This window comes from Solea senegalensis, linkage group LG13 (genome assembly GCF_019176455.1).
Source record: "Solea senegalensis isolate Sse05_10M linkage group LG13, IFAPA_SoseM_1, whole genome shotgun sequence".
Lineage (NCBI taxonomy): Eukaryota > Metazoa > Chordata > Actinopteri > Pleuronectiformes > Soleidae > Solea > Solea senegalensis.
In genome coordinates, this window is record NC_058033.1 from 7,730,291 (window position 1) to 7,754,541 (window position 24,251).

General features: G+C 41.9%; 3 protein-coding genes and 1 long non-coding RNA gene across 6 annotated transcripts; 1 reads left to right on the forward strand and 3 right to left on the reverse strand.

Annotated features, from left to right (window-relative positions):
- Positions 1-2,018: 2,018 nt before the first annotated feature.
- LOC122779845 (homeobox protein CDX-1-like) lies at positions 2,019-6,738 on the reverse strand. The gene is made up of 3 exons (XM_044042496.1): positions 6,082-6,738; positions 3,795-3,943; positions 2,019-3,579 (listed from the first exon to the last, which is right to left on the reverse strand). Exons 1-3 carry the CDS (start codon positions 6,620-6,622, stop codon positions 3,346-3,348), a joined length of 924 nt encoding a protein of 307 aa, XP_043898431.1. The 5' UTR covers positions 6,623-6,738; the 3' UTR covers positions 2,019-3,345.
- Positions 4,657-16,285, forward strand: LOC122779869. Of its 2 annotated transcripts, none has more exons than XR_006361617.1 (5): positions 4,657-5,452; positions 11,890-12,083; positions 13,414-13,540; positions 14,285-14,396; positions 14,555-16,285. It is a non-coding gene; the product is annotated as an uncharacterized LOC122779869 (long non-coding RNA). The 2 variants fall into 2 exon arrangements; XR_006361618.1 differs by lacking the exon at positions 14,555-16,285 and adding an exon at positions 14,506-14,520.
- LOC122779858 (cysteine-rich and transmembrane domain-containing protein 1-like) lies at positions 13,488-16,323 on the reverse strand. Its single transcript, XM_044042511.1, has 5 exons — positions 16,291-16,323; positions 14,540-14,643; positions 14,293-14,336; positions 14,012-14,183; positions 13,488-13,609 (listed from the first exon to the last, which is right to left on the reverse strand). The coding sequence occupies exons 2-5, from the start codon at positions 14,610-14,612 to the stop codon at positions 13,488-13,490; spliced, it is 411 nt and encodes a 136-aa protein (XP_043898446.1). The 5' UTR covers positions 14,613-14,643; positions 16,291-16,323.
- Positions 16,324-17,113: 790 nt separating this feature from the next.
- Positions 17,114-24,207, reverse strand: apbb3 (amyloid beta (A4) precursor protein-binding, family B, member 3). 2 transcript variants are annotated; one of them, XM_044042467.1, is made up of 13 exons: positions 23,901-24,207; positions 22,525-22,688; positions 21,715-21,770; positions 21,583-21,631; positions 20,678-20,827; positions 20,189-20,316; positions 20,091-20,096; positions 19,802-19,916; positions 18,827-18,908; positions 18,650-18,733; positions 18,260-18,375; positions 17,986-18,165; positions 17,114-17,882 (listed from the first exon to the last, which is right to left on the reverse strand). In XM_044042467.1, exons 1-13 carry the CDS (start codon positions 23,947-23,949, stop codon positions 17,664-17,666), a joined length of 1,398 nt encoding a protein of 465 aa, XP_043898402.1. In that variant the 5' UTR covers positions 23,950-24,207; the 3' UTR covers positions 17,114-17,663. The 2 variants fall into 2 exon arrangements, with proteins under 2 accessions (XP_043898402.1, XP_043898403.1); XM_044042468.1 differs by lacking the exon at positions 20,091-20,096.
- Positions 24,208-24,251: the final 44 nt, after the last annotated feature.

Below are 24,251 nucleotides of genomic sequence, written 5' to 3' on the forward strand. Positions count from 1 at the left end.
CACGCTCAGTTTGTCCACTCTGGTTTCCATCGAAGACACGGAAGACGTTTAACTGGAGGAAAAGGAGGAGATAATCTGGAGAATCTCAATCTCAGTCTCCAGACATAATTTAACATCTTCAAACACATGAAACATGGTTTTTATTACCTGCTCTTAATCTGAGTTTAGCCTGACCCTAACCTGGTTTAATTTACTACAGTCTAACCTGACTCTACATTTGAGTCTCATATGAATTTCACCTGATTCAAACCTAGATTTATTCTGAGCCTAACCTGAATCTGAGTCTAATCTGGGTTTCCCTGAGCCTAATCTATGTTTGAGTCTAATCTCAATCTCCTCAGACTAAAATTTAAACGTAATCTGAGTCTAAACTGCCATAAACTGGGAATATTCCAAGACGAACCAGTCTACCTTGAGTTTAATTTGACTTAGTCCAAAATGTAACTCACTTAAATCTGAATATAATCTGAGTTTCCCTGAGCCAAATCTGCATCTCAAACCTAGACCCTAACCTAGAGGGTTTCCCTGAGCCTAACATAAGTCTGAGTCTACTCAGAATCTAACCAAATTAAAATTATAACCTAATCTGTGTCTAAATTGACACAATCTGGGTCAGTGCTAAACTGATTCTAAAATGAGTTTCTCTGGTCCTAACACAAATGTGAGTCTAATCTTAATGTAACCTGGCTCAAACCTAAATTTAAGCTAATCTAAGTGTAACCTGAATTTTGCGTCCAATCTGACTCTACCATGAGATTATTTGGCTTGAATTTGCTGGTCTATAAACCCATTTAATCCTGGGTCTACACAGGATTTTTTATCAGTGTTAATGTGTTTTAATCTGCCGTCACTCACAAAACAAAGACTCGACGGGCAAATGCACTCCGACAAATAAACACCACCAAAGTGGAAATTAGACAGACACACAGATGTGAAAGAAGCTCTCGTCTAACCTGAATCTAATCTGACTCTGGACTTGGTCTAACCTGAGTCTAAACTGACTCTGGTCTTGGTCTAATCTGAGTCTAGCCGGACTCTGGACTTGGTCTAATCTGAGTCTAACCTGACTCTTGACCAGGTCTAACCTGAATCTAACCTGACTCTGGACTTGGTCTAACCTGAGTCTAACCTGACTCTGGACTTGGTCAAACCTGAGTCTAACCTGACTCTGGACTTGGTCTAATCTGACTCTAACCTGACACTGGACTTGGTCTAACCTGAGTCTAACATGACTCTAGACTTGGTCTAATCTGAGTCTAACCTGACTCTAGACCTGGTCTAATTTGAGTCTAACCTGACTCTAGACTTGGTCTAACCTGACTCTAGACCTGGTCTAACCTGAGTCTGAGTTGAAAAAACGTAGGTCTTGGTTTTCGCTTCAAGTGAACCAAATGCAGGAGCCACAACATACTATGACGCCGGGCATTGTGGGTAAACGCAACTAAAACATACCGGTTAGCGGCATGATGCAGCACCGCCTCAGGCGAGGAGGGGAATACGTTAACTTAAAAGGTTCTGGTTTGTTTCACCGTGAAAGCAAACTCGCACCAACCCCCAGTCCAAGTCCTGATCCTGAAATCAGCCGTGAGACCGGACTTCATGTCCTCACTCATATACAAGTTCACCTAAACACCTGCTGATAGAGTCTCTATCAGTGTTTTTAAGATACGACAAAAATGAGCCCAGAGGGACAAAGGTTCACACACACACACGCGCACACACACACACAGCAGCAGATAGCAGGATCCTGCTCTGTTTGTCCAGTGTTCGTCTTCTTCGCCCTTTGGACACCACACCTCAAACTGCTCCATCAATTAGCAAATACGCCTGTGTGTGTGTGTGTGTTGTGTGAATAAATGTTTGCGTGTTTGAAAAACTGAAACAAATGTTTGTTACTTCAAACACACTCACAGAAATAATCGATGAACTGCGACTTCTAAATACCTTCATTATACTGTAATTGCCTGTTGTTATTGTTTTTGTTATTTTCGGGAAATGAAATACGTGAAACTCGGTCGTTAACAATAAAATCTTCAGCTTTTAATACAAATTACATTTGGAAAATATAAACATGACAAAGGTCACAGACATTTACATGGATTTTAGGGTTTGTTGGAAGTTTGAACACTTCTACACTTCTGGCTCGGCTCGTTCCCACAGGTCATGGAATTCCTGGAATGGTTTGGACTTTGGTGAATGTTTTGAATTAGTGACAATCCTATCTGATATATTTATTTTTCTTAAAAAAAAAAAAACTACAACAACTTTCATTTCTGCTCGTTTTAGACGTTTGCTGCATGAACGTCGCTCACATGTCACGGGATGCACAAGGGCGTCACCTGGTCCTGGATACAGGGGGTGGAGCTTCCAGTGACAACTAACTATTTAATCTCAGAATTCTCACTTAAACTCTCAGAATTCTCACTTTAATCTCAGAATTCTCACCAATCAGAGGTCGTCAGTCTGTCGGCTCAGCTGAACCTCGAACCTCGAGTCGGGCCGAGCCGAGCTAGAACTGTGTCATCAGGTCCATTTGTTTGAATATTAAAATAAGGAAATTTTCACCATGTTTTTACTGCTGATGTCGCCGCCATTTTGTGTCAAAATCTAAACCATCGTTATTGTTACACTTTTCGTTCTTCTTTGTCGTATAATTTCATCACAGATGAAATGAGCAGCTGCATCAGAAGATTATATTCTCCTGCTTTAATCTGAGGATGGCACTCACATGCTGCGTTCAGGTGTAAAAGTTAAATATTTATAGGGAATTCATGTCGTCACGTAACTGCTGAGCTAAACTGCAACTCCCAGCATGCATTTCAGCGAGAAAAACTTAACTGCTAGTGCATTCCACTTGCGTTCAGAGGTCGTATCCTCCTCATAGCAATTTATGAGAAGGGATTATCAAATTAGAGCGCCCCCTTGAGGCTGTGATTCAGCAGCAGTCATCGCCCTCTAGTGGTAGAAAAGTGAAAGCCATGATGTTGGCGAAAGCAGAATAATGCACTTTTTAAAAAAGCTAAAATTTCATTGGCTGCAACCTTCCATCAGATGGAAGCGTTCCTCGTGCCTCATCCTTCATTTTTGCGGGAAATTATTGAAAATCAAAAGTTCTGTGAGTTCGAATAAAACAACAAGCGCTGGGAGTGAAGAGCCGCGTGTGGACGTCACGTTAGCGTCTTTCACTTTGTCACTCGTCAGCTGGAATCACACGGCAACAGAGTTTCCTGATGGTAGCCAGTCGGGAGGTTTTCAACCTGTAGACCCTTTTTTTTATTCTGATCCCCGACGTCGTTGTCCAATAGAAACATCAGCGTCCAATAAGGACATCAGCGTCCCTCGTCTTCAGTACTCCTCTTTGATGTTCAGAGGCAGAGACGATGGGGACACCAGCCCGTTGCTGCCGCTGCTGCTCGTCACCATAGTGACACTGCTGCTACCGTTTCTATGGAGACCGCCTCCTCCGCCGCTGGTCCCGGTGGGAGGGGTGGGCGTGGTCGTGGAGGAGGCCGGCTGCTGGAGCTTCTTCTTGTTGATCTTTCGCTCCTTCGCTCTGCGATTCTGGAACCAGATCTTCACCTGTAGGAGGAGGAGAATTTTAAAGACGTGTCCTCATCCTGGACAATTTTCAGAGACATTTTAAAAAGATAGGACATTTGCAGAAAGTGAGGATGTTCTCAAAAAAACAGGGCATTTTTTAAAAAAGTGAGGATTTTTTCAAAAAGCAAGGACTTTTTTTAGACAGAGGGGACTCGCGTGTGTGTGTGTGTGTGTGTGTGTGTGTGTGGCTGTACCTGTCTCTCTGACAGACTGAGCGATAACGCTAGCTCCGCCTTCCTCCTGATGGTGATGTATTTGCTGTAGTGAAACTCCTTCTCCAGCTCCAGCCGCTGGTGGTCGGTGTAAACCACACGGTACTTGTCTTTGGTGCGAGTTTTTCCATCTGTGAAACAGAAACATAAAGATGTTAGCGACGTTATTGACGTCAGCGACGTTATTGATGTTATTGACATTATTGACGCGTCGGAGCCAAAAAAACGACGACGTTTAGACGAATCCTTCATTCAACTCTCCTGTAGTCCAGGACTGTTGCTTTTATGGTTTTAATTTTGACTGATATAATGTCCATCATTTGTTTACAGTGTCCCACACTAAGACCTTATTGTCACACCGGACCAGGTTTGTACGATCTTTGTATGAAATGAGTCTCGTTGCGACGCCTGAAGACAACTCCCGCAGTAACAGTTTGAGCAGAGATGTCAGGGACACTGAGGCTTTGGATAGAAAACTGTGACCACAGTGTTTGTTTGTTTGCTTGTTTGTTTGTTTCTTGATGGTTAACGGACTTGGCTAACGTTAGCTTTTGTGGCTCACTGTCGGTGGTGCTGCAGTGAAGCAGTGAGTCAACAGTGGACGTTAGCTTCTGTTGGACAGACATCTGTCCTCGGGACGCTTGCAGTAAGTGTTGTTAACACAGAGAATCACTGGTGTTCGACTCACTACGACCACGTAAATGAATTAGTTAGTGGAAACACACACACAGATGGTCGTGCTAAAGCTAATTAAAAGGCCGTCAGCTCATTAACACGCTCTGATTCAATATTAACTTTACACACACACACACACACACACACAGGTTAAACAAGTGTTGCTCTCTGTTCAAACACACACACCGTCAGAGAGAGAGTGTTTGTGTGTGTGTGTGATCGATCACTGGGGAAAATCAGAACTCAAACATTTTAGTTTGCGTTGAACATCTGTGTGTGTGTGTGTGTTTCCGCTCCATTTGTCAGAAAGTGAAAAACCAACAGTTTGATTCCCCATACGTCAGATAACGAGACGCTGATGCGGGTGCACAATTCAAACGCACCCTCACTGCGCCTTCGCTCAGAGACGCCCGTCGACTCCACCGATTCTGTGCCCGCGACGCGACGCCATGGTTACGCCCGGGGTCCACATTATAGACTTTGAGGAATGTTTCATTTTCACAGACAACAAAATGTATTTTTTTTTATTGGTAAATTCAAGCGGGGCGGGAAGTTTGACTTTGTTTTATAATAAAATAAAAAAATCGGTTTGATGAAAGGTTGATTGTTTTAGTGTGGATGCGGACAAATTCTACTTGGACAGAGTTTATATATTTTTAGTTTTAGTGTGGACAGTGTTATTACGTTATGTTATGTTATGTTATGTTATGTTATATTGCATGGTTACATATTCAGTCCATAAGGCAGCAGTGTGTGTGTGTGTGTGTGTCACACTTCTTCACACTTCAAAGTGAGAAGTGACTTGTAAACGCTTGTTTTCTCTTGTTTTCTTGTTGTTTTCTCCGCCCTGAGACAAAGCGCAGGACAAAGCGCCGCCCGCGGTCTCTTCACCAGCGGGGGAAACATTTCCATCACAACGGCTTCAAACCGGATTCACACGTTTGATCCGGCGACAGGACGCGACAGTGAGAGACACGTCAGACACACACACACACACACACACATATATATATGGAAATATGAGATAAAAACAAACAAATATATAAACATGTATTTCTGTTATACACACACACACATATGTGTTTTATTAAAAAACAAAACTTCTATTCTGTAATATACAATAGTAAGGTACAAATATATATGAATACAGATAATGTGTATAACAGAAAAACATGTTTAAATGTGAGTGAGTGAGTGTTACTGTCTGTGCTGCAACTGTTCACTGTTTAATCTGCACCAGAGTAAAATTTCTCTTAATCATCTGTCCCATATGAAAATGAAGGACACGCACACGCGCACACACACATTTAATGTCCTATTTAGGTCACATGATTGTTATTTAAACACCATATGGTTGATGTTATTCCTGTTAATATTTGTATTGATAGAGTTTATAAAATAACATCAAGTTATACTGAAAATGTTAAAAACGTTACGTTACACATTATGGAAATGATACATTAAATATTTTTAAGTTTTCACATAGAAATCAAACTTTTTTCTAAACTTTAACCTCGCTTCACTTTAAATGTAAGTGTCTCGCGCGCGCACACCGGAGGATGAGCGCCCGACTCGTGTGACCTGCGGCTCTTACTTGGGTTTGCGGGCGGTGCGGAGCTGCGTCGGATCCAGTCATACGGGTTCCTCCGCTGCGGGGAGCCCGGAGACAGCGGCCCCGCGGACACGTTCAGGGACGCGGGCAGCAGCGCGGGCGGCTGCCCGCTGAACTCCGGGGGGCTGAAGCCCAGCGTGGGCCCCACCGCGCCGGGCACCGTGGACGCGGTGGACGCGGCCGCTGCCGCTGCGGCGGCGTAATGATGATGCGTGGACCAGTCGTCACGCGGCGGCGGCGCGGCGGCGGCAGCGGATGGAGGCGGAGGAGGCGGATACGCCGGGCTCCAGCCGCCTGCGCCCGGGCCGGTTGCCTGCTGCACCGGGTCGTTAGTGAGTCCGTGGTGCGGGTGGTGCGGGTGATGGTGGTGGTGGTGGTGGTAGCCCGCGAAATCCGAGTACTGCGGCGGCGCCGGCACCGCGAAGTTCTGCGGGCTGAGGCTGAGGCCCGGGTGTCGGGTGACCGGGTTCTGGTGCGGGTACATGGAGGAGTCTTTGTCCAGCTGAAGGTAACTCACGTACATGGTGGATGGAGGTGAAGAGGAGACGTGACCATACTGAGGCTCCAGCCTGAAGATCTGAACACCACAGTGCGACTGACTCACCTGACCTGCAGGTGTGAGGAGGAGGAGGAGGAGGAGGAGGAGACCTGCCTCCACCTGCTCTGTCTCTCTTTTATTGCTCTTATCTCCTCCCTCCTCTGTCTCCCCTGTCTTTAGTCCATGTTTCCTCCACAGGTGTCAAACTGGCGCGTAAACTTTTTTACACATTAGATTTATTTTATTCATAAATGTACTTTTATTGTGACGTACACATCGTCCCATAACAAAACAAACAAAAAACTTTGAAATTCTGTGAAATATCATCACTTTTTTTTTAGCTCATGCTACTTTTAACACTTTTATTCTCGCTCTAGTCCCGCCCCCTCTCCAGCAGACTAGAAGCCCATTGGTCCTTAGGTCTTTGTAGTTCAATATAAACTATTTTTTTCATCACTCACTCACTCACTCACCCACTCACCCATTCCCTCACTCACTTACTCACCCATTCACTCACACACTCACAAACCTATTCACTTTCATTAATTATGTAATTCATTCAGTCACACATTTATTCATTCATTCACCTTTTTTCTTCCTTTCCTCAGATAGTTAACCCACTCACTCACTCATTATTCCTTACATACTTTAATTCACTTAATCATCCACTCCTTTGTTAATTCATTCAATCACTGTTTAATTCATAAATTCATTCACTGTATTCAATTCATTCACTCACTCACTATTTCTTACATTCATCCAAACAACGTATTAATTCATTCACCTTATCTTGTTCTTTATTTTCTCAGATAATGAATTCATTCAGTCGTCCATTTGTTAATTCATGCATTCACTCACTCTTTCTTTCTTCCATAATTAGTTATTTCACTCTGTCACTATTATGCATTAATTGATTCACTCTAATCCATTCATTCACTCACTCTTTCTTCCATTAATTAGTTAATTCACTCACTCTTTCATTTATTAATGCACTCACTATTTCATTCACTAGTTAATGCATTCATTCACTCACATTTCTTTTTTGCTCTCTGCAATGAATATGTTTATTCATGCACTCACTATTTCATTCACTAGTTAATGCATTCATTCACTCACATTTCTTTTTTGCTCTCTGCAATGAATATGTTTATTCATTCACTCACCATTAATTTCTCACCTTTTAATTCACTCACTTTCATTCATTCATACACTCACTCTCTCACTCACATGCTCACTCACACCTCTCTCACTGTATCTAATATATTTGTGTATATATAAATTATTCCTTTAATTCATGAATCAGCATCACACCTTCTGCTCATGGGTTCACAACCACCTGTCAGTCACATGGCCACGCCCCATGTTCCCGCCCCTATACCCCCTCCTCTGTGTTGAAGAGGAATGAACTGCATGTTTATGGATTTATAACACATTTATTGTTTTACACTGATAGTTTAATTTAATTTCGTTTATTTCAGTTTAATTTCGTTTATTTCAGTTTAATTTTGTTTAGTTGAGTTTAGTTTAAGTAAGTTTAATTTCGTTTAGTTGAGTTTAGTTTATTTCAGTTTAATTTCGTTTAGTTGAGTTTAGTTTATTTCAGTTTAATTTCGTTTATTTCAGTTTAATTTCGTTTAGTTGAGTTTAGTTGAGTTTAGTTTAGTTGAGTTTAATTAGTTTGCTTTAATTTAATTTAATTTAATTTAATTTTATTTTATTTACATTTCAATTCATAAATTTCAATTATTTTAAACGATTTTACAATTTCAAACAAGTTACTTTTAAGTCATCTTTTAATTTCTTATTTGTCTTTGTATTTTATAGTTTGACATTTTAAGAAATAAAAATGTGTGTTGATGATGTTTGTTTGTAAAACAATAAATCCATGGAGACAATAATAATTATATTTTAGTATTTAAATATTATTTAAATTAAGTTAATTTATTATTAACCATTACATAATCTTTTTTTAATAATTACTAATGCTTGAGGGCCACACGGTGATGTAGTGGTTAGCACTCTTGCCTTGCAGCGAGAAGACCCGGGTTCGAGCCCCGGTTGGAACAAGGGCCTTTCTGCATGGAGTTTGCATGTTCTCCCCGTGTGTGTGTGGGTTCTCTCCGGGTTCCTCCCACAGTCCAAAAACATGCAATGTGGGGATTAGGTAAATGGGACACTCTAAATTGACCATAGGAGTGAGTGTGAGAGTGAATGGTTGTTTGTCTCTAGTTGTGTGTGGCCCTGCGATGGACTGGCGAACTGTCCAGGGTGTACCCCGCCTATCGCCCGATGTAGCTGAGATTGGCACAGCACCCCCCGCGACCCTCTGGTGGAGGATAAAGCGGTTAGATGATGACTGACTAATGCTTGATATCAAATAGATTTTATAGAAAAAAAGGTTTTAATCCTTTAAATGCCAGGTTTTTGTCATGATGTCACCAAAAATCCTGAAAATATGAATTATTTTATTATTAAAGTAGATTTGCAGAACACTGATGGGGTTTTTTTGCATTCATTTTTGTGCAGTGTCAAATAATCACACTCGTGCCACTGAGAACAAAAATTGTCCTTTTTAAAAACAAGTTATTAAAAAAATATATGAATATGCTATTATATATTCTACTTTTATTGAGCTGATTTTATTTCTGCCCGAATTATTGATATCAATTTCTCATTCATTTTTTAAAGCTTTTAACCCTGTCAATGCTATAGGTTTTATCATGATGCCACCAAAAAAAACAAAAATATGAATTATTTTCAATATAAATGCAAATTGCATGTGTTGAGTTATTACAGGGACATTTCAATGAGAGGGAGGGGGAATTGGGATCTGGGATCGCCATCTGCTGGAAATAACATGTTTTTTCCCTCAATTTGTTGAATATGGACAAAAACAGCGCCATCTGGTGGACAGTTGTAAAAATTATAAATTCCAGATTGACACCCAGATATAATAAAATGTATGTGTGATGCTTTAATAGAAGTGAGATGAAAAATTGCAGTTTGAATGAGTTTGAATGGGACATTTTTTTTGCGGTCTGAGTGTAACAACGGTCTGAGTGTAACAGCAGTGAGGTGAACAGCGGACCATTTTAAGTCCCACCTAATTTCAAGAGACTTCGTGTGAACATGTTGCAGCCCAAGACGAACAAAAAAGTCCATCGGGACCACAGCCTCCATTTAACAGGAAGTTGGCCATGGTAGCCACCATTTCACCACAAAACATGAGTCTGTTCATAAATCATCTGAGAGCATTTATTGTACCAGCATAAAAAAAAAAATGGGTCAGTTTGTACGAGACACATTAAAGAGAAAAAAGTTATCAAAAGGTTTTGCGGATTGAATAGGGCGTGGCTGCGGCAACCATCGGAAGTTTGGCAAATTTCAAACATTCGCCGCAAAACATGAAGTGTCCCTATAACCTTGCCGTTATTATTCCGTGGCTTTGTGGTCATTTTTACGGGGGTTAACTCTGAAAACTCTATATGCGATACTGAGATAGTGCTCAAACCTAGCGCCCCCTGAGATGAACAGTGAGCCATAATTAAGTTGGTGATTTGCGTCCGTCTTGGCGATTTGCACGCTGTGAAAATGTGTTTTTTTTACCCAGAAATTCAGTGTCATTATTCCTAGTGTGACACAAGATTCAAATTTGATCAATCAATAATCCCTCCCTCTGTCCATCCCAGTTTAGGAGCAGTACTTATCTTTACCTCCTTTCTATTTGAGAACAACATGAATTTTGGATGTTTTAACATCAAGTTTAAGACAAAATAGTTCATGCTTCGATTAAACGTTGAGATTTTTCATTTTGAAACGATTGTCGGGAGAGAGAGACGAAAAGAAGGAAGAAGACATTTCACCAAAACAGAGAGAGGGACAGATAAGCAGTGTGTGCGTGAACTGGGCGTCCATCTTGTGTCTGTTTCCCCCCATCACCTGTCTCCAGGTGAACCATTAACCAGCTAACGACCATAAAACTCCACTTTATGGAAAGTTTGATGATGACAGCGTCGTAAACGCTAAAGCCTTTTATGGCGTCGCTCGCTGTTGTTGTTCACCTTGACACAGTTTGTGTGCAAAGGAGGGAAAAAAAAAACCTTGCATGAACAAAGGTGACCACCAAACCCCGCCCTCTGTGCGCTTCCTCGCTTCTCTGCGAGCTTAGCATAGGTTTTTGTTGCTTATAAAAATGACAACAAAGAGCCTGTTGTTTTTGTGAGTGTGGAAGAGAGTTAGCATGAGAAGCTAATTCACGTTAGCACACATCATACATCTTGTCTCTATTTCAACCCTTTAACAACTAAGTTTATTTTAATCAGGGACAGAATTTTTTTTTCCAGAATAACTTTAAAAATCTTTAAATATAATTTACTGCTTGTTAACCCTTCGTGCTCACAGGTGCACTCATGGTAATTTGCCATGGGAATAATTAATACACAACTCCTTATATGGACGTCCTGTGTGTGTGTGTGTGTGTTCATAGGTCACATATTCAGGCTTCTAAGTGTCTTCTAATTGTTTTTGAGTCAAAATTAGTATTTAATTTTCTTTTTTAATGTCACATCTTTAGCAGTGATATAAAGTAGCAATAATTGTGCAGAAGTCATAAAATCAGACTGTTTTCCTTTTGTTTTTGTTCATAAAAACGAGCCAAGTGAACTTTGAACTGTGACAATTGTAAACATTTTAAGTACTTTTTATCTCAGGTGTATTTATATAGTTGGTGGGGAAAAATGATATAAGACACTCTGTGTCTACACTCATTCTTTGTGTAAACTGTACATTTTAACATGGTCATAGAAAAAAGACACTTTAATGTTATTTTGCCATTTGATCAGAAGGGGGCAGCACACACACAGACACACACATTACATTACATTGATTTACATTCATTTCCTGGAGACTTACTGTAATGTTAACCATAATTACTACTGACCTAATCCTAATCCTGACCTAATACCTTAACCTCACGTCTTCACCTTAATATGTAGTCATTTACATTATGGGTGAGTATTAAACTAAAGACAGAAATAAGAAAGGAAAAAATCACATTATAAGAAAAACAATAAATTGTTGTTTTTTTCTTTTATTTTCTTTTTTAATTTATTAAGCCAACATCAGTCCTCATCATACATGAATGAATTCTAAAAAGATTTTAACCCCCAAATTGCCAACTTTGGTAATTAAAAATGAATGAGTTTCGATGTTCATGTGTCCATGTGTCCATGTGTTCATGTGTTCGTGTGTAGGTACAGAAACAAACGCGTGCTACATGGAGGAAATGAAGAACGTGAAGCGTGTGGCGGGTGAGGACGGACGCATGTGCATTAACACAGAGTGGGGAGGCTTCGGAGACGACCACTCCCTGAGGGACATCCTGACAGAGTTTGACCTGATGGTGGACAACATGTCCATCAACCCCGGCGTCATTTTTGGGCATGAGGTGTGTTAGTGTGACTATATTTTTCAGTTAATGTTGTTTACAAAAAAAAACTGGCATAAATGTTGCAACAATATGCCAGAAAAAAAGGATAAAATGTTAGAAATGAAAAAACACAAAAATGCGTCTTGTGTGTTTAAGGGTTAACACAGTTATCCAGTTTAAGGGTTAATTCAGTTTGGCATTAAAATGTGTCAATATTTAATTATTATAATTAGCGTGTCATTCATTCAATTTTAAAGTTATGTTTCAGCCACTAATCTCATAGTAACACAGATTATTTATTTTTTATTAAAATAAGATTAAACACCTGGTGGTGAAAAAACGGCAACACACAAAGTCTAATCTTTTCCATCGTATCGTAGTTCCAGCTCAACTCGACTCCACTTTTCCATCAGTGATAGATCGTGGTGATACGTTCAAGAATCTGAGCGAATCATGTCCAACTATAGATCAGATTAAAAAGATTTAAAAATCCCTGAACACATGCGATAATCTCCATCATTTAGCAAAGGAAATGTCTGAAATGTCAATATTTAACAGAGGATTTCCGAGACTAAATTCAGACTTTGAGATTCAAAGTTGGAATTTTGAAAATTAAGTCAGTATTCTGAGATTACAATCAGAACACAGGAATTCTGAGATTTAGGTTATGATTTCCAAGATTAACCTCTGAATCCTGAAATTTAAGTCAGATTTCCGAGATTTAATTCCAACTTCTGAGATTCAAATTGGGAATTTTTAGATTAAAGTCCAAGATTGTAAATCAGAACACTTTTCTGATATTTAGGTCAGATTAACCTGGAATTCAAGTCAGATTTCCAGATTCAAAGTGGGAATTTTGAGATTTGAATCAGAATTTTAAGATTTAAGTCAGAACACTGAGGAATTTTGAGATTAAAGTCAGAATTCAGTCCAACATTTTTAAATCATACTTTTGAAACTTTGTGTCAGAATTCCAAGATTACAATCAGAGCACAGGAATTCTGAGATTTAGGTGTTTGTGTCGCGTAGAAAAATCCACGTCACGACGGTTTCTATGACGACCCCGACAACATTGAGGAGGAGCTATAAAGTCATGGAAAACAGCGTGACTGATAAAAAGCCGAGTCGTGCTAGAACTGTATCACAGAAAAGCGCCATAAATCACCTTTTCTTCATCTGTAAAGAAATGCTATTCTGTGTGCTGAACACTATGGGGCGGAGTCTAAAAAAATTCTGATCTGTGTCACATGATCAGTTTCAGTTCTTCTCAGGTCCAAATCCAGGCGACAGCCCAGGCAAAACTTTGCCCCTTTTTCATTGATTCATTTATTTATTTATTTATTTTCAGAGCTCTCGCATGATCATTTCTGCCCCACCTGCATGATGGGAGACTCGGGGAAGGTGCGGGTCAGAGGTCAGAGTTCAGCCGAGGTGCGACCTCACCAGGTTCCAGAGGCAGCAGCAGCACAGAGCAGGTAAACAGCTTGTTAGAAACGAGTCCTCGGCATGTCCTCGCCGCTGATCCTGCGGCTCCACCACGAACACTGACGGACAGAAACACAGAGGAAGGGGGTGGGGCTTATTCAATCTCAGCATCAGCCACAAGGTGGTGCTCCCTGTAATTCAGTTGATGTTGGATAAGAGTGAAGAACATGACACCAGGACCAGGATTATGGTCCGTCCATTTCGCTGTCAGTCAGACCTTTAGCATACGTTTTTGGTCACATCTGGACACAAGTCTGATGTGGTGGTTTTCAGTGAGTTGTGTGGACTGGTCTGTGGTCTGGTGTTTTCAGTGAGTTGTGTGGTCTGTGGTGTTTTCAGTGTGTTGTGTGGTCTGTGGTGTTTTCAGTGAGTTATTTAATGGACTAATCTTTGCTATAACTTCTGTTTTTTCTATGGAGACTCTTCATTCTTTGTTTTTGTGACTCTGACCTTTTACCTACCTGTGTGTTTTGGTGCCTCTCCGTACAGTTTGGGGTCGGGGCCGGGGCCGACCCTCTGGTAACCCTGGTATCCAGGCTGAATGACAAAGGTTCCTGGAGGCCCCATCGTCTCTGCTGGAGGCCCAGAGTAGTAGGACTGTTCTCCTCCACCTGTGTAGCTCTGAGGAAAAGTCTGGGGAGGGGACATAATGGGTTGTCATGGTAACAGTGATGGTCATGTGACAAAAATTGCATTAAATCTCTTTTTTACAGTGTTCAGATGATGTTTTACAGTGTTCTACCTGGAATGAGGAGCCGGGGAAGGCCACATGCTGAGAGCTGAGAGCTGGAAATGAACAACAAGGGGTCACATGACCGAAACATCACATCATCACAGACACCATTGGTAAGATTAATTGCAACACCGGATCAATATTGTTAGTTTTAACAGTACGGCATTTAAGTTGTTACACATTAAAGTTGGGAGTAGAGTCGTTTTTTTATTATGTATTTAGTTCTTTATTGTCTTTCGTGCTGGGACGGACAAACCTGTGGGGAAACCAGGGCTCGGCTGAGTCTCAGGGTAAAGAGGACGATACGGAGGAGGCTGATCGCTGCTCATCAGGACGACGGATGAGAAGAATCTACAGGAGCTGAACAGGAAGAGACAAAAAACAAACAAACAAAACAAAAACAAAATGAATCTGAATGAAAGCAGCATTGTACGGGTCCTCACAGCTGCCGCCCTACCAGAAGGTGGCACTATACCCTTAACTTAGTTTTCATTTGCTCATGTTTTATGGTCGGGTTTCTTGTCTCACGTATAAAGTTTCAAGCAGTTCAGTCAACGTACGGCGAAGTTACCAGGCACTTCCTGTTTTCGTTATGAATGGTCGAAATTCGCCAAGATTCCAATGGTTGCTGTGGCCACGCCCCATTTGAATCTGCAATACCTTTAGGGAACTTCTCATCTTTGATGTGTCTAGTACAAATTGCTGCATTTTTAAAAGATATAGGTACGATTAACTCGCTCAGACGAGTTTGTTTATTTACGGAACCTGCAAATTGCCAAGATGGATGCCAAATTCAAAATGGCCGACTTGCTATTGCGCTGAGGTAATGGTGCCAACTGTTCGCCTTGTGCTATGACATGTTTTCACCAAGTTTCGTGAAATTTGGTGCACTGTGTACGAACAATGTTACACTCGGACCGTTTAGCACAAAAGTGTCCCATTCAAACTAATTTTGTGAAATTTAGTGCAAATTAGTTTTCAGCTCTGTCCATGCTTCACCTTTGGGTGCACTACTGAGCACGCATTTGCCTTATGTTATCATTTTTTCCTGCCTGTTATGATTTGTGTGTCAATTTTCCGTCCGTTTTCACCAACGTTTAGTGCCTCAAAAAAGGTGATAATTCCAGGAATTCCAGTGTGTCCTCGCACCACTGTGTCCGTGCATATGTCCTACTGAGAAGACGGACATGTAGACAGACACAGTCATGCTCTACTGACTGGCTGAAGGACTCACTTGTCCCGCAGGTCAGGAGACACTTCACACATCAGTCATCTGCCTTCATACCAGTCTAATCAAATCAGCTGGTTTCCATGGAGACCACAGAGAAGGACAGAGGTGTCTCTGCATCCTGTTGTTGACTCATCACTTTGTTTGTCGTCAGGAAACTTGTTTACTGTTGTACTTTATGTTAACTGTGAGTTAACTGCGTCAATATCAATAGAATTTCAGTTTGTTGTTTTCTTTAACATTGTATAATCCTGCAGGATTGATTGAAGATTAAAATAATGTGAAGTGAAGAAGCAGCAGCTTCAAGTTCCACCAAAATAAATCTCATCGTAATGTGCAAAGTTTGTGTTATCTGTCGTCAGACCAGACGTCAATTCATAATTTTGACAGTTTAGTGACTTCACGCTCCTGGAAATGTAAAATCACCACAACACGAACAGTAATATTGATGCTGGACTCGACGGCAGTTTGCGCTCTATAATTCGTCTCACGACATTTTACTCACTCGTCACCGAGTGTTGATTTTGGAGTTGTTATCGTGTCACATCATCGCGCATTAAAGAGTTGCGCGCAAAGCGGTAGAACAGAGTGAAATAACTCTGGACCACGATCGGATTGCTGAACTATGTGTAAGCCGAATTCATACACACCTCGACACAAACGGAACCAACGCGCCGAAACGCGATTTCTAGAGCTGCCGGCGTCACTTAATGAACGATTTCTTTCAAACTGCCAGTAATTTAAACGGAGTTTGGAGCGCGAACGGAGTCTGAGCTTACCTGCTGCTGCAAGACGAATCTCGTACTGTTGAGACTCTGCTCTCTCTCTCCCTCAATCCTCCCCTCTCTCTGCCCCCTCCCTCTTCATCATCGTCATTACTACTACATGTAGATTTAGAAAATAAATAAAATAAAATATTATTATTATTATTATTATTATTATTCAGCTATTAACTGTAAGTAGAAACTAAACTTACTGTATATTTGTAAAAACAACAATATTATGTCCAGTCATGGCTTTTACTGTGAAGTTCATGGGGGCAACATATTAAAGCTGCAGTATGCAGGCTTGAATTTCACCTGGCTCAGCAATGCAAATCAATGGCGTTCAACGGCGAAACTCGTCCTACAGTTTTGAGAAAACACCCACAAATCCCACATCAAAATGTGCGGTTTGATCGAGAATGGTGTGCTGTGACTTGTGTTTCGAGTAACCATGGCGACAAAAATCGCAAAAAAACTGCAAAGAATTTCCACATAACTAACTAGCGGACAAACCTGTTCCTAATAAATTGACCGCCAACTTAACACACGACCATTGTTTGCTATTTTCATTCCAGTGAATGTCGTAAATGTGTTTGTGCTGCGTTCACTGACCAGCCTGCGAGGTGTTCAAGAACTCCCAGTGTTCTGAGGAAACTGTTAGATTGTTTGCAGTGCAAACACCTACTTCCTGTTTGTGTATTTTCAAATGTATGAAAGAGGCTTTGGGCCAAATGTATATAAATGGATATTAATTGACTGTTTTTTGAACGTCAGGTAAAATAAATGGTAGAAAAAAATTTAAATGTGTAAAAATCGTCAAAAGAAAAATTATATTTGTCTCATCATTAATCTTTATTATTATTATTATTATTATTATTGTCTTTAGTCATATAATATTACGTTACTTTGAAATGTCATTGTACTTTTCACACCTGTAACCATGGAAACCTGTACATGTGACGTAAACATGGAAACATGTCACTCGATTAACATCATAGCTCTTTGTTTAGCTTTGACATCAATGTCCAGTGTGGACGCAGTGGTTTTAATGTAGTTCCAGTGTCACTTAAGGCTTTTCCTATGACTAAAGTAATATTTCAGATATTTTAGGACACGTGTCCTTTTGTCTCGTCAGTTCCAGTGAAATCTCGATCACATGATCCTGAATCCAGGACTTGTCCACCTGGTGGTTGTTGACGGTTGTTCTGGTTCTGGTTGCGATGAACCTGCGTCTCCAGGACGAGTTCAGACAGGTGCGATTCAGGTCCCACCAGCAGGAGGCGACTGTTGCTGGTGATGCAATCGGACATGGACGATCAGAGCCATGAGTTCAGTGTTCGAGTTCCAGCCTCTGCTGATGTTTGGCTCTGATGGCCCCGCCTCCATCATTAGGAGGTGGCGGTCTGTTTGTTGCGAAAGGTCTCGAAGAACGCCATCATCCCCTTCCTCGTGCTGCCGTTACCCTTGGCTATCCTCGGCATCATCGTGAAAGGAGGGAAGGTGGCACTGTCCATGGAGTTGGCTCGTTTGACCTTTGATGTATTTGCACGCCACGACTTGGGCCTCGGCGGAGGAGTCTGAGCCACAAGACACTTCTGATACTGGACCTGACGGAGAGTTAGAAGGATGTTAAAGGGACACAGAGTCAGATCTCCAGAATGTGGACACAACCTGAGTGAGGACATTGCTGGGGACAGACAGGTGTCTCACCATGCAGGCGGCCTGAACGGCCTCGGAGAGGATTCCGGCATCTGGCTCACACCAGAACACGTGACATTCAAACTGCTGCGTGCCGCCGTCGACGATCACGGCGAAGGTGTGGCTGTCGTGGCCAACGCCCAGAAAAGTAAGGAAGCGCACCTGACACTCCCAGAACGGCTCCTCCCCATCCTGTCAGGGTCAGATGACACAGATTAGACAGAGCTGTGTGTGTGTGTGTGTGTGTGTGTGTGAAGTGATGGACGGTGTTGGACAAGGTTGTTACCTGTCCTCGCCACAGCGACAGGATGTTATCTGTGACGTGGATCACGGTCGGTTCCCAGTCCTCTCTGTCTGTGGAGTTCAAGATGCTCTCAATGGCTCGGTTCAACACCTCCATCCCTGTGACACACACACACACACACACACACACACACACACACATTACCGCACCACTGGATTTGGTGACACCTGGTAGTGGAGGATGGGTAATGTTAGGTTTGACATTGATACTGCTCATCAGTATATCTATGTTTCTATATTTGTGTGTTCACGACAGATGAGTTCAGGTGAGATTATCAGGCAAATTCAGGTGAGTTCAGGTGTGATTATCAGGCAATTTCAGGTGAGATTATCAGGCGAGTTCAAGTGAGTTCAGGTGAAATTATCATCTTACCCATGGCTCTGGACACTGGCAGGTTACCAATATACTGAACCTCAAACTTCTGGACCTGCTGCTGCACTGCCTCCAGAAACTCAACTGCAACAACAACAACAACAACAACGTGTTGTTTCAATAAAGAGCCAACCAGAGAGCAGCAGGTGATGTCAGAGGACAGGACGGGTGAATCACCTTGTCTGGGCAGGTCTTCAGGTGATATACTCTCCATGGTCAGTGAGCGAGTCGGTCTCATCAGCGACTTCTCTGACATCATCTATAGACAAAGTTCAGACAGTTATTGATCGTCTTTATATACAGTCACTGATGGTCTTTATATACAGTCACTGACAGTCTTTATATACAGTCATTGACGGTCTATATATACAGTCATTGACGGTCTATATATACAGTCACTGATGGTCTATATATACAGTCACTGGTGGTCTATATATACAGTCAATGACGGTCTATATATACAGTCACTGACCGTCTTTATATACAGTCACTGACGGTCTATATATACAGTCACTGACGGCCATTATATACAGTCACTGATGGTCTATATATACAGTCACTGACAGTCTTTATATACAGTCACTTATGGTCTATATATACAGTCACTGATGGTCTATATATACAGTCACTGATGGTCTATATATACAGTCACTGATGGTCATATATACAGTCACTGGCGGCCATTATATACAGTCACTCTATATATACAGTCCCTGACGGTCTATATATACAGTCACTGATGGTCTATATATACAGTCACTGATGGCCATTATATACAGTCACTGACGGTCTATATATACAGTCCCTGACATATACAGTCACGGTCTATATATACAGTCACTGACAGTCTATATACAGTCACTGATGGACATTATATACAGTCACTGACGGTCTTTGTATACAGTTACTGATGGTCTATATATACAGTCACTGGCCTTTGTATACAGTCACTGATGGTCTATATATACAGTCACTGACGGTCTTTATATACAGTCACTGACAGTCTATATATACAGTCACTGACGGTCTTTATATACAGTCACTGACAGTCTATATATACAGTCACTGACGGCCATTATATACAGTCACTGACGGTCTATATATACAGTCACTGATGGTCTATATATACAGTCACTGATCACACATACTGACCTTCGAGCACATGTCATGCAGAGCAGTAGCGATGGCTTTAGCCGGAGTGTTGCAGCGAAACACATGACACTTCAGCATACAGCTGTCTTTATCTCCCGCCACGAAGGCAAAGTCCCTGAGCACGCACACACACACACGTGCACACACGCGCACACACAGGTTTCTATAAGGGTTATGTACAGTACATTCATGTCCTGGAGACTAAATGTTGAACTTAAAATGTGACGATTTTTTATGTCCTCAGTATGCGGTAATTACCCTAACATACATGGGTGTGTGTGTGGTTTACCTGTCCCTGCCCAGGTGAAGGTTAGAGAAAACAGAAAAAGTAATAGTGTTAGTGCACACACACACACACAGATGGGGGGAGGCGTGTGATTGGTTTACCTGCCGTTGTTGCAGCCCACTCCCCACACACGAATGTTTATGATTGGCTGACAGTGGAGGGGGGTGTGGTCTAAAGGGTCCAAAAGAGTCAGAGTGTCTTTCTTCAGGACTAGCATCATCTCCTGACCCTGCACACAGACAGATGTAACCAGATCCTGAAAGGCTAATCAGATCTAAACCAGATCCTGAAAGGCTAATCAGATCTAAACCAGATCCCGAAAGGCTCTAAATCAGATCCAAACCAGATCCCGAAAGGCTCTCAATCAGATCCAAACCAGATCCCAAAAGGCACTTAATCAGATCTAAACCAGATTGAGCTAGGGACTGCTCTAAACCAGATCAAGACAGTGTGGACTTTTCTAAACCAGATCCTGACAGTGTCTACACATTTTACATTTTAAACTGGTTTAAACCAGAATCTAAGAGCAGATCCAGGTGTATTTTTAATAAAACAGTTTGTGGTGGATTCAGCTGGATCAGGTGTCTCACCTCCCCCCACGCTCCCTGTCTGTCTCTCTGCTCGGGGCTGCTGCAGTGAGACAGCTGCTGAATCACGTTACTGACAGCAAGACTGCTTCGGCCTGGAGACAGGTCCTCCTCCTCCACCTGCAGCCAGCCCAGTGAACGCACTGCAAAACACTGACAGACAGACAGATGAGAGAGAGACAGACAGAGAGAGAAACAAAAAGATGAGACAGATAGACAGAGAGAGAGATACAGGTGAAAGCAGGACACAGGGTGAGATTAAGGTCACTGAGAAAAAGAGAGAGTGAGATTAAGTCAGATTAATGCTGGATTCATATAAAACTGGAAGAGAAAGGTGGACACAAACAGAGAGATTAGGAGACTAAAAGCTTTGTATCACCAAACACAATCCAAATCCAGTCTGTATTCCTCTGACATCACAGCTGAGAGACGCAGAGGACACTTCCTGTTTGTGATGTTCATCACATGTTGTTATGAAACACTGAAATTCCTGAAATATCCAAACCAGATTCTGACAGTTCAGACTAGTCTAAACCAGATCCTGACAGTATATACTGGGTTAACGCCTGATTCTGTTAAGATATGTATTCAGTATTTTTGATACTTGATTTTTGGTTGAAACCAGACACTGCGATTGAAACAGCGAGTCATCTTTGGACTGGTCTAAACTAGATCTTAATAGTTTAAATGTGCCAAAACCAGATCTTCATAGTGGACTGCTCCAAACAGTAAGGTCATGGTGGGGAAACCAGATCGTGATCATGATATTACATTTTTCGATAATTCCTGAAAGAGTCGATCATTTAACAACATCTTACTCCATAAAATTAAAGCTAGACTTTTATTGTCTGACTAAACCAGGACGTCTCAGGAACAGAGTCTTGTTGTTGGTGGTGTTAAGGTCCCACCTTTGAGTCAGGGTCATGATTGGTCAGATAATCTTCATGCCATGAAGACCTGAGAAAAACAAAAAAATAATAAGAATGTGAACAGTTCTCAAAAACCCAGTGGATATTTTGGTACGAGCTTTGATGTGTTACCTGTCCTCAGTGGGACTGTCCGTCTGTCCACTGGGGTCCTGCTGTCCAGCTTCCTTCTGTCAAGACAGAGATATGCTAATCTGAGTAAATTTAGCAAACCCAGGCTAGAACATTCTAGGCCTATCTATGACCTGTTATAAGTCATTCTAATGCAACTTGTTGCTCGTGTTGCTCGTGTTCTAAACCCAGTGGTGGGCTGTCAGGGCCAGCAGGGCCTTCTCTGCTTTATTTACTATTTTTTTTAATAATCAAATTAATGTGTCTGAACGTGTCTGAATTCAATTACTTTTTCAGTATGTTATGATTATATTTCCAGAAAGAATATGGTTATTTTTTGTGAAGCTGAGCTGGATTTTCCATATGTCATTGAACGCATCATAGCTCCGTGGACCTGCTCTAGTTGTATTGCTGGCCTTTCGTTGAAGCTGCCATTTCCCATTTGGTTATAACTTTGACTGACGTGTGTCGTCAGCTTGTGAAATTGCGGTTGCTCAGTGACATAATGGAAGATGTGGTGGTAGTGATGCAGTAGCCTATAGATGCGCAGTGGTGTGCGTGTGCGTCATGGTTTTTGCAGATCATCTATTTCGTGAATATAGTGCATAATAGTGTGTTTTGTATGTGGATGTGTTCGTGCATGTTTTTTGTTTTTTACTGAAGGCCCTGACTGAAACCCCACGGTACGCTACTGTCTAAACTAGAACGGTCCGTAGACATGTTCTGACGTTCTGTAAAAGGTTAAAAAATGTCACTGTATCCCATATGACCCACTTCTATAAGCGGTTCTAAGCAGTTCTAAACTAGTCTGACCTGTGTATCGGGGGCCTCTGGTGTCCCGGTTACGCTGGGGTGTTGCCACTGGGTGGTGCCGGTAGGAACATGCCAGTAGTAAGTTCCTGTCGAGTCTTTGATAGTTCTCCAGCCAGAGGGAAGGTCTGAGTCCAGCAGCAGGTTCTGGTCAGTCCAGATGTTGTCTGCGGAGACAGAAACTGTCAACATCTGTCCCCACGATGCTATTAGCATTCCGCTGTGTTCACACAACCACAACAGACACGGTTCAGGTCATAAAAACCACCTGACAGCACACAAGCTCTGCCCCCTCAGTCCATCTGTTGAGATAATGTCTGATGTCCCCCTTGGACAATAAAGGACAAAAGTGAAAAATAGGACAATAAACTGCTGAACAAGCCGAGTTAGAATTAGAATTAGAAACGGGAGAGTTTCTGAATTATTAATAAACCCACAGAGACACAAACTGCTGAATCAGCTGATTTGGAGACAATGATATGACGGGAAGGACGTGGACGGATCAATACGCAGACCATCAGAGTCAAAGAGAGCAGACTGTCTTCTCTCATGGTTGACCAGTCTCTCATTGCAGAGAGCTGAATCAGAGACAGTCAACCTCATCACTGTCCTGATTAACATCTTCATCATCATCCTCACTGTCCTCATTAATGACCTTGTCCACATCCTCAGCTTCCTCCATCCATCAATGACACTGATGAAGGTCATTTTCTCTTCTTTTCCTCAGGAAAGACGTGGCTGAAGTGATTTCAAATAAAATGGAAACTGATGATCAGGATTCAGTAAAATTTAGGTTTAAACAGTTTCTGTTTACATCAGTTTACATTGGCTATCACCTGCTAAAATCTGCTAAAATATGTTAGCACCTGTTAACAACTGTTTACATATCCACTAACAGGCTGCTGAGCTTTTTCTGTATAAGAACTAGTTGAAATATGACTGCAGGTCTGTCTTCAGTTCTGTCTTCACGTCTGTCTTCACATCTGTCTTCACGTCTGTCTACATGTCTGTCTTCAAATCAAATCAACTCTGTAGGAATAGCTATTCAGGGCTAATTTGTAGCCCTCAAGCTAACTGCAATTCTAGATATTAAGTAATCTAGCTAGCTAAGTAGCCTTGCTCACACCAGACAGCAATCTCATTTGAGTTTGGTCCAGGGGGCGTGACAAATTGACATAGCCTCTGTGTGCCATTGGACAGACCTACAACCAATCAGTGCCTGTTGTCGTTGTCGTTGTTGTCATCCAGAAGTGATGGCGATCGAGTGAAGACTTTAGCCAACCATAACTTCAAAAGGATTGTTAGCATTGATGCCCAGTGAGGTGGATGCGGCCCCCTGTGTGTGTGTGTGTGTGTGTGTGTGTGTGTTTGTTTCTCACCTTCATAGTTGACAATGATGATGGCCAACATGTAATCCTTGCCCATCATGGCTCCGCCCTCCAAACTGTGTGTTATAATCAGCTGATCTCACAGAGACACACGCAGAAACAGGCCCAGATGACAAATGTTAAAGCCTCTGTCTTCTTATCTCTCTCTCTCTCTCTCTCTCCAGTGTCAGAGTCAGTGTCTCTCGTCCCTCTCTCTGGTCACACCATCACTCCTTGTTTTCTTCTCTCTGTCCTTTCATCTGTCCCTGCAGTCTCTACCTCGTCCCCTCTCTTGCTCTCTCTCCTCTCTGTCTGATGCAGGATGCTATTTTCCTCCTCTCTCTCACTCTCTCTCCTCCTCCT

Coding starts and splice junctions, on each gene's coding strand:
- LOC122779845 (XM_044042496.1), bottom strand. CDS start 6,622: ATGTACGTGAGTTACCTTCAGCTGGACAAAGACTCCTCCATGTACCCG. Junction 3,944..6,081: donor CGCACCGCCCGCAAACCCAA/GTAAGAGCCGCA, acceptor TCTGTTTCACAG/ATGGAAAAACTCGCACCAAA. Junction 3,580..3,794: donor TCAGTCTGTCAGAGAGACAG/GTACAGCCACAC, acceptor CTCCTCCTACAG/GTGAAGATCTGGTTCCAGAA.
- LOC122779858 (XM_044042511.1), bottom strand. CDS start 14,612: ATGAGCAGCGATCAGCCTCCTCCGTATCGTCCTCTTTACCCTGAGACT. Junction 14,337..14,539: donor GAGCCCTGGTTTCCCCACAG/GTTTGTCCGTCC, acceptor GTTCATTTCCAG/CTCTCAGCTCTCAGCATGTG. Junction 13,610..14,011: donor AGAGGCACCAAAACACACAG/GTAGGTAAAAGG, acceptor TCTGTCCGTCAG/TGTTCGTGGTGGAGCCGCAG.
- apbb3 (XM_044042467.1), bottom strand. CDS start 23,949: ATGATGGGCAAGGATTACATGTTGGCCATCATCATTGTCAACTATGAA. Junction 22,689..23,900: donor CATCATTGTCAACTATGAAG/GTGAGAAACAAA, acceptor CTGTCTCCGCAG/ACAACATCTGGACTGACCAG. Junction 21,771..22,524: donor CAGAGGCCCCCGATACACAG/GTCAGACTAGTT, acceptor CTGTCTTGACAG/AAGGAAGCTGGACAGCAGGA.